At 41.0% G+C, this 10,875-nt stretch overlaps 1 protein-coding gene across 1 annotated transcript in view; it reads right to left on the reverse strand.

Annotated features, from left to right (window-relative positions):
- The window catches only part of Col28a1 (collagen type XXVIII alpha 1 chain), a 172,346-nt gene that overhangs the window by 67,033 nt on the left and 94,438 nt on the right, over positions 1 to 10,875 (reverse strand). The window contains exons 24-25 of the mRNA XM_031380761.1: positions 8,049 to 8,117; positions 7,628 to 7,696 (exon numbers count right to left, since the gene is read on the reverse strand). Of these exons, the coding sequence (XP_031236621.1) occupies positions 7,628 to 7,696; positions 8,049 to 8,117 (138 nt within the window). The remainder of the gene's footprint in view (positions 1 to 7,627; positions 7,697 to 8,048; positions 8,118 to 10,875) is intronic.

The raw sequence follows: 10,875 nt of genomic DNA on the forward strand, positions 1-10,875 counted from the left end.
TGGGCATCCTGGAGTGAGCTCAGCTTTCACATAGACCTGCCTCAAGGATCCACCTTGAAAAGTTACCTCATCAAATTTCCTGGGTCCTGAACTTGACCTCTCTAGAAACCTACAGGTCAATCTCCCTAACCTTCAAACTTCACATGTTTCTGGTTTTAACTATTCATATTTTGAGCTCATGTTCTAATCTTTAGCAGTTTTAACACATTTTTAAAAATTCTTTGAGAATTCATGACAATATATTTTGATTATAAGCATTCTTGAACCCCTTACAGATTCACACCCACTTCCTGCATCCTCCAAATTCGGAGTCTACTATTAAGAGGTGGGTTTCTAGTCTACTTTGAAATCATGAATTTTTAATATTGTTATCCCTAAGCCTGCATCCTTGACTGGCCCTTCTTGTCTAGCCTGCTCAAAATAGAGTTCCTTGTCCAGTCTGCATCTGCTGATGGAAGCCCCAGATTCCTAATGCATCTCTGTGTGAATTGGTCCTCTATTCTCCCAAGACTCAGTGGCAGCATGCACATATGTGAGCCATTGCTGAGAACAGAGAAGCTATTCAGATGCTGGGAAACATTTTTAGGATAATGATACTCAGTAGAATTTCACATAGACTTGCATTTTAATTTATTACTATGAGCCACTTTTGTCAAATAAAGGATGTATTTACAATACTCAATATTTAATTTGGGGGGAAACGTTTAACTCTTTTTGGTTTGTGTTTGTACTTTTCTTTGCAGTTTATATAATCTAGGTTTTGATGATGGCAAAGCTAGAATAAAAAGAAAAGTAATCCAACTGCATGCAAAGCAGCACAAGACAATCCAAAGGCTGGACAGATAGGAGTCTGAGCATCAGGGACTGGAAAGTCATCCTGTTTTCATTCATCCAGTCACTCAACACATTTATAGATTCACTCTCATGCATACATGCTGTGAAAGTGTTTACACTGTAAAGAGATAAGTTGTTCAACCTCTGATCATGAATTTCCTCCTCTGTAAAATGAGGTAATTGTTCAAAATGTAGTGTTTTAGAATTATTTAGGAAATAAATATTAATTATAACATTATCATAACTCAAAGCAAAATAAAAAAAACAATAATCCTTCTTGTCACATATGTTATTTCAACCATTTGATAGCTAATCAGCCATTTGAATACCCCCAAGTCCAGTTTTAGCTTGAAGGACAAATATACATAAAACCATTCCAGGGGTCCTGTACAAGCTTGGCTTTTCCTAGCCCTAACAGAGCAAAGAGGACCAGGTAAAATGAATTTGCCCTTGAGGAACTCGGAGAGCCATACTGGCATTCTATTTCAATATGTTCTAAAATAAACTACAAGATTGTGGCTTATCTGGGATTCTCCTCACAGCTTCAGGTCTTTTGGGGGCTTTTTCAGTAAAAACTTAAGAGTGATGACTTAGCTGCAGCTCCTAAAAGGAAACTGAGAGTATGGTAAAAGTATCTTAAAATCACAAATATTCCCTTTATTCTCAGGGCTCCAATGGAGGAAAGCAAGCAGAGATGGGTAAGGTCTCTGAGGATGGTTTCCATCAGTGGTCCAGTGGTATATGAGGACACAGCGTAAGCTTTTTCCACTCAACAGGAGACTGAATGCTGTGGTCCTTTCCCAGTATAGTTTCCCAGGTGGACTTTCAAACCTACATCTACTGTTGTCCTTGAAAGTTTTTAGGAGAATTTTGAAAGAGCTCAAACTCTTGACAAAAATGTGATGGTCTATAAACATTTTCTACTAGGAAAAAAAAAATCACCGAGTCTCACAAGGTGCCAGGCATCGCTTTTTATATGTTTGAAAACACAGAAGCTTTGATTCCAGTGTTGGTGTCATATGCTAAACATATGTGACCTTAACTAAATATCACACAAATCATCATAAATTAATCATCAACTTTAATAGTTTCCTCATTTCAAAACACATTTGTTTTGCAAGTTGATGCCTTAAAGCCAAGGTTTTAAGGTGGCTACACAGAGTTTAAATGAAAAACACACCAAGATAGAAATGTGGACACACACACACACACCTAAGTACTTGCAGTTTCTGTCATTTTTTATTAGATATTTTCTTTATTTACATTTCCAATGATATCCCCTTTCCCAGTTTTCCCTCTGGGGGAAAAAAAACCCTGTTCCCTTTGCCCTCCCCCTGCTCACCAACCCACTCTCTCTCCTGGCCCTGGCATTCCCCTACACTGGGGCATCAAGCCTTCACAGGACCAAGGGCCTCTCCTCCCATTGATGACTGACTAGGCCATCCTCTGCTACATATGCAGCTGGAGCCATTAGTGCCCCCATGTGTACTCTTTGGTTGGTAGTTTAGTCCCTGAGAACTTTGAGCAAAGTGACAGGGATATTTGTTACATATTTGGGTGCCAGACTTTTCTTGTCTGTCACTGACTTTTGTTGTCTGTCATCAGAAGGACAATGTTAACTCAATTAGACTTTTTAAAAGTATCTGCTTTACTTTCCTCATTTATGTCTGTGTGTGTGTTTGTGCATGTGCACCTCACTAGTCTTCTTCAGAAGGGAAGGCCAGATGGAGACTTAGGGCCGCTCTGCCAAAGGAGAGATGGTCTTCAAAGTTATTTATAAGAAAATGTTTGTTTACAAAATCTCCTTTATTTTAAAAATCTATAATTGGAAACTTTCTTTGATTTTAAGACTAGCTCATGTTCCTAGTATCTTTTTCTGAACTGGAGTTCTGTGGCTAACACATTCTGCACAGGAGGAGGTGGGAGTCAAGGAAGAGAGGAAAGGTAATATAGAGGGGGCAGAGGAGCAGAAACAGGTAGCGTCTGCTTCTGCTCCTTCCCTACCCCTTACCTCGGGAAGCAAGTTGGAGTCCAAGATGAGTTTTGGAAAAGGCACAGTGACACTTTTGGAAATATGTTTGTTACTTTTAAAAATCAAAATGGTAGGATAAAATTTTTCTTGTAAGAACATTTTTGCCAAAAAATAATGAAAAATATGAAAGTAAATACAAGATTTTTTTCAGGAATATGATATATAAATCATTCTGAAAATACATTAGTCTGCATATTAAATAATCTAACAGAGAAGAATGTTCATAAGGGTTAAATTTTAAATGTTCGTTATCTTTGTTTTTTTTTTTTGGTTTTTCGAGACAGGGTTTCTCTCTGTAACCCCGGCTGTCCTGGTACTCACTATGTAGACCAGGCTGGCCTCGAACTCGGAAATCCGCCTGCCTCCGCCTCCCAAGTGCTAGGATTAAAGGCGTGCGCCACCACCGCCCGGCATCTTTGTTGTTTTTAATACTACATATGAAGCTGTAACATGATAGCTTAATATAATACCTATATAAATATTCATAACTAGCTACTCTTTGAAAATATAAATGTCATATGCTTGCTTTACTATACAAACACAGCCAAGTATATATTCAACATATTTTATTTCATATCTTTTTTTAAACAGAAATAAACTCCTGTTTCCTGTAGGGAAATATTTAGTATAATAACAAAAGGGTTTACCAATGTTTCATTTAGAGCAGGAAGTGATGATATTTATATACTGAATCTTTCTACTTTATTAAATTTAAATGTTTTGATAGCTGTTATGTGTTAAAGGAAAAAAATGACAATATCTGAATACAGTATGGCTTGTTGACAACAACAAGGCTTATAAAGGATAAAAATCACACACCAGTCAGAACGGTTCAGATCAAAAAATACAGGTACACTAGATGTTGGTAAGGATGTGGGGAAAGAGGAACACTTCTCCATTGCTGGTGGGACTGCAAGCTAATAAAACCACTTTGGAAATTAGTCTGATGATTCCTGAGAAAATTGGAAATAGTTCTACCTAAAGACCCAGCTATACCACTCCTGGGCATATACCCAGAAGATGCCCCAACGTGTAATAAGGGCACATGCTCCACTATGTTCACACAACCTTATTTATAATAGTCAGAAACTGGAAACAACCCAGATGTTCTTAAAGACAGGAATGGATACAGAAAATGTACATATACACAACGGAGTTCTACACAGTGATTAAAAACAATGATTCATGACATTGGTAGGTAAATAGATGGAGCTTGAAAATGTCACCCTGAGTTAGGTAATGCAAACACAAAAGAACATGGTATGTACTCACTAATAAGTGGATATTAGCCCAAAATCTCACAATGCCCATGATACAACCTAGAGACCATATGAAGAGTAGAAAGGAAGGAAGACTAAGGGGCGGATATTTCAGTCCCGCGTTGAAAGGGGAACAGGATGATGGTGGGAAGTGGAAAGAGAGGAGGACAAGGGAGGGAGAAAGGAGGAGGAGAAAATAAGGGTGGCAGTATCAGAAACTGAAAAAGATGTAAAGAGGGTACAGAGGGCCAGGAAATAAAAAAAAAAATAGGTAGCAGGGAGAATAGCCACTGGAGGGTCCCAGACACCAGAGAAACCGAGGGTCCTAGGACCCAACAGGATGGACTTTAGCCATAATGTGTGCAGAGCAGGGGGAGATAGAACCTGTGGAGAGCACCTCCAGTAGACAGGCACAGCCCCCAGTCAAGGGATGGAGCCACCCACCCATCTCAAAGTTTTTTAATCCAGAAGTGTTCCTGTCCAAAGGAAGAACAAGGACAAAATAATGGAACAGAGACTGAAGGAAGGACCAACCAGGAATGGCCCCACCTGGGGATAAATCATGTCTGCAGATACCAAGCTAAACACTGTTGCTGTGGTCAAGATGCACTTACACGCAAGAACCAAGTGTGGTAGTTCCTAGGGAGGTCTGGTCAGCAACTGACCAATGCAAATGTGGATGCTTGGAGTCAACCATCAGACTGAACTCAGGGAACCTGGTGGAAGTGCTGGCAGAAGAACTAGAGGAATGGAGGTGGATTGCAACCCCATTAGAAGAACAACATAATCTGGCCTGACTACCCAGTTCTCCCAAAGTCTAGACCACCAACCAAGGAGTGTACCTAGAGGGATCCATGGCTCCAGATACATATAAAGCAGAGGATGGCCTTGCCGAACAGCAACAGGAGGGAGGCCCTTGGTCCAGGGAAGTTTGGGTACACCAGAATAGGGGGATGCTGGAGCAGTGGGGTGGGAGAGTGTGGATAGGTGGGGGAGCACTCTCATATAGGCAAAAGGGAGGGGAGGGCAGATGTGGGATGGGGGGGTTGGTAGGAGGGGTAACCAGGAAGTGGGATATCATTTGAGATGTAAATGAATGGAATGATTAATAATTAAAAAAAAAAACAGGATTAGAGTTAGTCCCACCTAAACTTTGATCAGAGCATCTCAAGGTCTGCGTATATGAGTTATCTGGCACTTTCAGCTACGCCTCTTAATTGAGATTCTTACAATTACCCCAAGAATTATTACTGGGACAGACATAGAAATCACTCTTACATAAGATGGGTTTTGCCATGGGTCTTTTGTCTTTCATTCTCCTTAAGTCAGGCTGTTCCATAGGGAGGCAGTATATTGTGGGACCATGAAAGGCAGCCTGGTTCTTGGTTGAGCTAAAGCTTGAAACCCTGGAAACCCTGAAGGGACAGTAGGCACTTCACCTGGTTCACAGGCACCAGGCCCCCCTGGAAACCCTGAAGGGACAGTAGGCACTTCACCTGGTTCACAGGAACCAGGCCCCCCTGGAGACCCTGAAGGGACAGTAGGCACTTCACCTGGTTCACAGGCACCAGGCCCCTGTCACTAGCTGCAACCCACCCCACCCCTATATTTTTGTGGCCATCAGTCATGTAAAGGCAACATCCCAAGCCCCTCCACATGTAGAGGACATGACCTGTGGTCACATAGGCTCAAAACAGATCTCCATTTTAATGAGGTACCTAAAGGCCTGGAGGGCTTAGCCAATAAGCTTTCCTTCCCAGACACTCCTCCCTTCAAAAGGTTTTTAATCTCAGGCCAACTCTGAAAAGTGGGGTATAGTTTTACTCATCTACATCTGCTATGACAATAAATGCCTTAAAGCTATGGACTGCCTCTTTTCATTAGGTTCTGCCATGGGGAGCCACAGAGAAGGTTTTGGCCTATAGAACTGCCTATAGAAGGCCTCTCTGTGCTCCCAGTCACAGCCACCACCAAGCCCAAGCCAGCAGCCTGCATCCATGAAGCCAAGGATTCCTGTCCCCCCAACAAGCCCTCCCCCCTGCAGGACCAGTCAGAGCTCCCCCCTGCCCCTCTCCCCACACCCAAGCTCTTCTCCCAGCTCCAGGCTAGATCCAGCCCGCATGCCCCTACTCCATTCTCAGCTCTTCTGGGGCATCTAGAGGCACCTGGGTGTCCAGGAGCCTGAGAACCAGACAGCTCCAGCCTTGTTGCATTCCCAGGACCTTCAAGTCAGCTCTAGCTGTCCTGCACCTCAGACTGCGCTTTCCCACCCCTAGAGCACCGGCTTCCCTAAAGCCCAACACCCACTCTATTTTAGAGCTGGGTACTAACACAGTTCTGGAGTCAAGAGGTTAGCAGAAACTACAAAGAATCTGCCTCCAAGAAACCTTACATCTCATGAAACTTGCAGAGCACCACTGGCATAAATAATCATATTAATTCCTCAGAGTGACCTATCTAATCTACTCATGAAACGTGTCAAAAGGCAGAATTGATGCTGTTTTATAAGGGAAATCTGTGAGAAAACTTTAGCCAAGGCCTTAAGATCTAGTTATCTTTGCAGATCCATGACTCTGAAAGCCTGAAACTGTTGCAGGGATGGTAGCCCAGGGTGACTGGATATTGGCACAAGGGAAAAATGGATAGAAGCCATGTTGAGTCATAAGGCCTCAAAGGTCTGAGAATGTGGCTGGATTTCATTCTAAGTCCAGAGAAGGCACCAGAGAATTTCTAAAGAGAAATGGAATTTTCTTTGATTTATGGTTTTAAAAGGCCACCTAACCTTCTAAGTTATAGGAGGGCAGATTTGGAAGTGGGAAGCTCCGTGAAGAGACTATCTGAGTACCTAGGCATGGTGGTGGTTTGCCTGAAGGAAGCCATAGAAGAAAATGATCCAGACTGTAGGCTCATTCTGAACATGTAACTACCAGAATGAGGCAAAGGGCAGGACTTGGAGGAAGACCATGGAAAAGAAGGGACCAAGGATGAGCTTGGGCTGGACAGTGCTGCCTTTTACAGCACCACAGAGTACTGGTTTGAATGTTAGATTAAAGACATCTGTAAGAAATAAAATTTTAAAAAAGTAATAAGCAATTAGATGAACATGAAAAAGAGCTTAAGGAAGAAAGGCTGCAGACTTGGATGACATCATCATGAAGCTAGTGATAAAGCTGTGGCATTGGTTGAGATAGGCTAGGAAAAAAACCAGAGTGACATGGGAGAAGAAAGCTCTGATCTGAGCCCAGACCTTGGTACAGGAAGAGGAAGAAGCAATGAAATGTGAGAGTTGCTACCAAAAAGTTAGTTCAAGGGCCAAGAAGTTAATCAACATATTCATAGGCACATTTCCCAGGAAGCCCATGAATAAGAGTGAATAATTTAGCAATTATTTTCTACATCTCTATTCTTCTTGTGTGTCAGATAAAAATCAAACACATTTATCAAAGTCACCCATAAGCACTTTCTTAGAAACCAGTATTGTTGCTTACTCTAAAAATCTTACCTTCGCTCCAGTGTCTCCCACACCACGTAAGCCCATTGGTCCGGGGGGTCCTGGCAATCCTCGAGGTCCCTAAGGTGATAGAATATAGGACGGAGTAAGCATCTCTGGAGTATGTAATCCTCAGAAGGGTGGAGGGAGGGAGAAGGAAAGAGAAGGGAGGTAAAGAGAGAAAAGGGAAGGAAGGAGGGAAGGAGGGAGGGAGGAGGGTTATGTCATTTCAACAGCTGACCATATATTTCATAAGAAACTATAAGAATTCAAAGGTACCCAACCCAATGATAAATGTTTATTAAGCCCAATTTGATCATTACATTATATACATGTATCAAATCATCATACTATAGTTTAGTTCAATTATGTGTATTTTATGTGCATACATTTAAAATGACTTATATGGAAAAGAAGATACAACTATACTTACAGCCACACCAGGATAACCATCACCTTTGAGACCTGGAGCACCCACTGGTCCCATGGGGCCCTGGGCACCCTGTAAAAATTCAAATACCAAGTCATGGTACATCTAGCAGAGCTTAATTAAGCTAAACACTAATTCAATAAAACATCGATTGATTTGACAAGGCAAAGGATATTTTAGAAAAATATCCTGCTACATTTTGCAATTGCTTATTTCCTTAGAAGTCCCATCATTTGAGGTCACCAGGAAGTGTGTTGGGAAAGGAAGGAATGTATGAACCATGGCAACGACTTCTATAGGAAACATGGGTCACAAGAATTGAGAAAAAACCACTGTTATTATTTTAATTAAAAAACATACAAGCATGTATTGTATCACAAATTAGGGAGAATCATAAACATGAGAAAGTTTAGGAAGCATTGTATGGGGGGGAGAAAAAAAAGATTACATAACAGATTTTGAGTGTAGACTGTCAAATATAATAAGCCTAGCACAGTGAGTTACATCTATTTTGTTTCTGCATGTGCCTAAATAACAGAGTACTGAATTGCCCAAATGGAGTTCAAACAGACTAAGTTGCAGAGTGACTGGCCCCTGACTATTTGCTGTTAACCTTGGGCACCATGACTTTTACTACCAGGCATTCACTTCCTATACAGAGGCCAGGGAGAGATTATTATTGTCCCTTAGCACGTTATTGTGTAACTCCCTTGCAAATAAAAAACCAAGAAATAGCTGGGTAGAGTAAAATGGGTACAGAGGGAAAAAAAAGAACTTGAAGAATCTTTTAGAATATGTATTAATTTCAAAGATTAACTAAACATGTTTTTAAAGCTATTTTTTTTTTACAACACATGTTTTGTTACTATGATGGCTAACAGCCTTTCTCTGTGCACATTACTTGTTTTGATAAAAATAAGTTGTGCTAGTCCTGAGCAGATCTTAGCCTCAAGCTCCGCAGCCAGTCCCACAGCACCCAGAGGAAGCTCCACTCCCAGGTGCTCTGACACTCCCAGGATCAGAGGTGAGGAGGACACAACATCTGTCCCAACACTGGGAGTAACTGGGACCAGGGGGACCAGGCACACAGGAAACCTGCGGTCTGTCTGGGTTGGTGTCCTGAGCAGACCTTGGGTGCAGGCTCCACAGCCAGTCCCACAACACACAGAGGAAGCCCCACTCCCAGGTGCACTAACATCCCAGGATCACAGGATCCACAAATCCCAGAATCCCAGAGACAGCTTGACTCTGAGGAGTTCTGACACAACCAGGATCACAGGAAGGACAGGTTCCAGTCAGATTTAGCAAGGGCAGGTAGCACTAGAGATAACCAGATTGGGGGTGGGGGGGGCGGTGCAAGCATAAGAAAGTAAACAATACAAACCAAGGTCACTTGGCATCATCAGAACCCAATTCTCCCCCACAAATAGCAAATCTTGGACACACCATTACACCGGAAAAGCAAGATTCAGATATAAAATGACTTCTCATGGTGATGATACAGGAATTTAAGAAAGGCATAAATAGCACCCTCAAAGAAATACAGGAGAACACAGGTAAACAGCTAGAAGCCCTTCAAGAGGAAACACAAAAATCCCTTAAAGAACTACAGGAAAACACAAACAAACAGGTGAAGGAAATGAGCAAAACTATCTAGAATCTAAAAATGGAAATAGAAACAAGAAAGAAATCAGAAAGAGAGACAATCCTGGAGATACAAAACCTAGGAAAGAAATCAGGAGTCATAGACACAAACATCACCAACAGAATACAAGAGACAGAGAAGAGAATCTCAGGGGCAGAAGACACCATAGAAAACATTGACACAACAGTCAAAGAAAATGCAAAAAGCAAAAAGCTCCTAACCCAAAACATCCAGGAAATCCAGGATGCAATGAGAAGACCAAATCTAAGGATAATAGGTATAGAAGAGAGTGAAAATTCCCAATGTAATGGACCAGTAAATACCTTCAACAAAATTATAGAAGAAAACTTCCCTAACCTAAAGAAAGAAATGACCATGAACATGCAGGAAGCCTACAGAACTCCAAATAGACTGGACCAGAAAAGAAATTCCTCCCATCACATAATAATAAAAACAGGAAATGCACTAAAAAAAGAAAGAATTTTAAAAGCAGTAAGGGAAAAAGGTCAAGTAACATATAAAGGCAGGCCTATCAGAATTATACCAGACTTCTCACCAGAGACCATGAAAGCTAGAAGATCCTGGGCAGATGTCATACAAACTCTACAAGAACACAAATGCCAGCCCAGGCTACTATACCCAGCAAAACTCTCAATTACCATAGATGGAGAAAACAAGATATTCCATGACAAAACAAAATTTACACAATATCTTTCCACAAATCCAGCCCTACAAAGGATAATAGATGGAAACATCAACATAAGGAGCAAAACTACACCCTAGAAGAAGCAAGAAGGTAATCTTTCAACAAATCCACACAAACCTAATTCCACCTCTTACAACAAAAGCAACAGGAAGTGACAATTACTTTTTCTTAATATCTTAATATGAAAATTAATATTACCAACATATCCTAATTGATTGAAATCCAATAGTATGAGGAATTAGAAATTTGTTGATTGTCATCCAAAGGTCCCTCTAATTTGGTAATTGGAGAAATAGGTCCAATATTGTACAATCTATATATGTTTTCAGCTTGTTTGTTTGTGATAGTGTCTGGCTGTATACAACATAAGGGTCTTGAAATATTGTTTCTCCTATCTCAGCCTATTAGTATTATTGTTTATTTCATGTTTTTAAACTATACTATGGTTTTCAGAACAGCTTATATATTTCAAAAGTATT

Source organism: Mastomys coucha, unplaced genomic scaffold, assembly GCF_008632895.1.
Source record: "Mastomys coucha isolate ucsf_1 unplaced genomic scaffold, UCSF_Mcou_1 pScaffold20, whole genome shotgun sequence".
Classification (NCBI taxonomy): domain Eukaryota; kingdom Metazoa; phylum Chordata; class Mammalia; order Rodentia; family Muridae; genus Mastomys; species Mastomys coucha.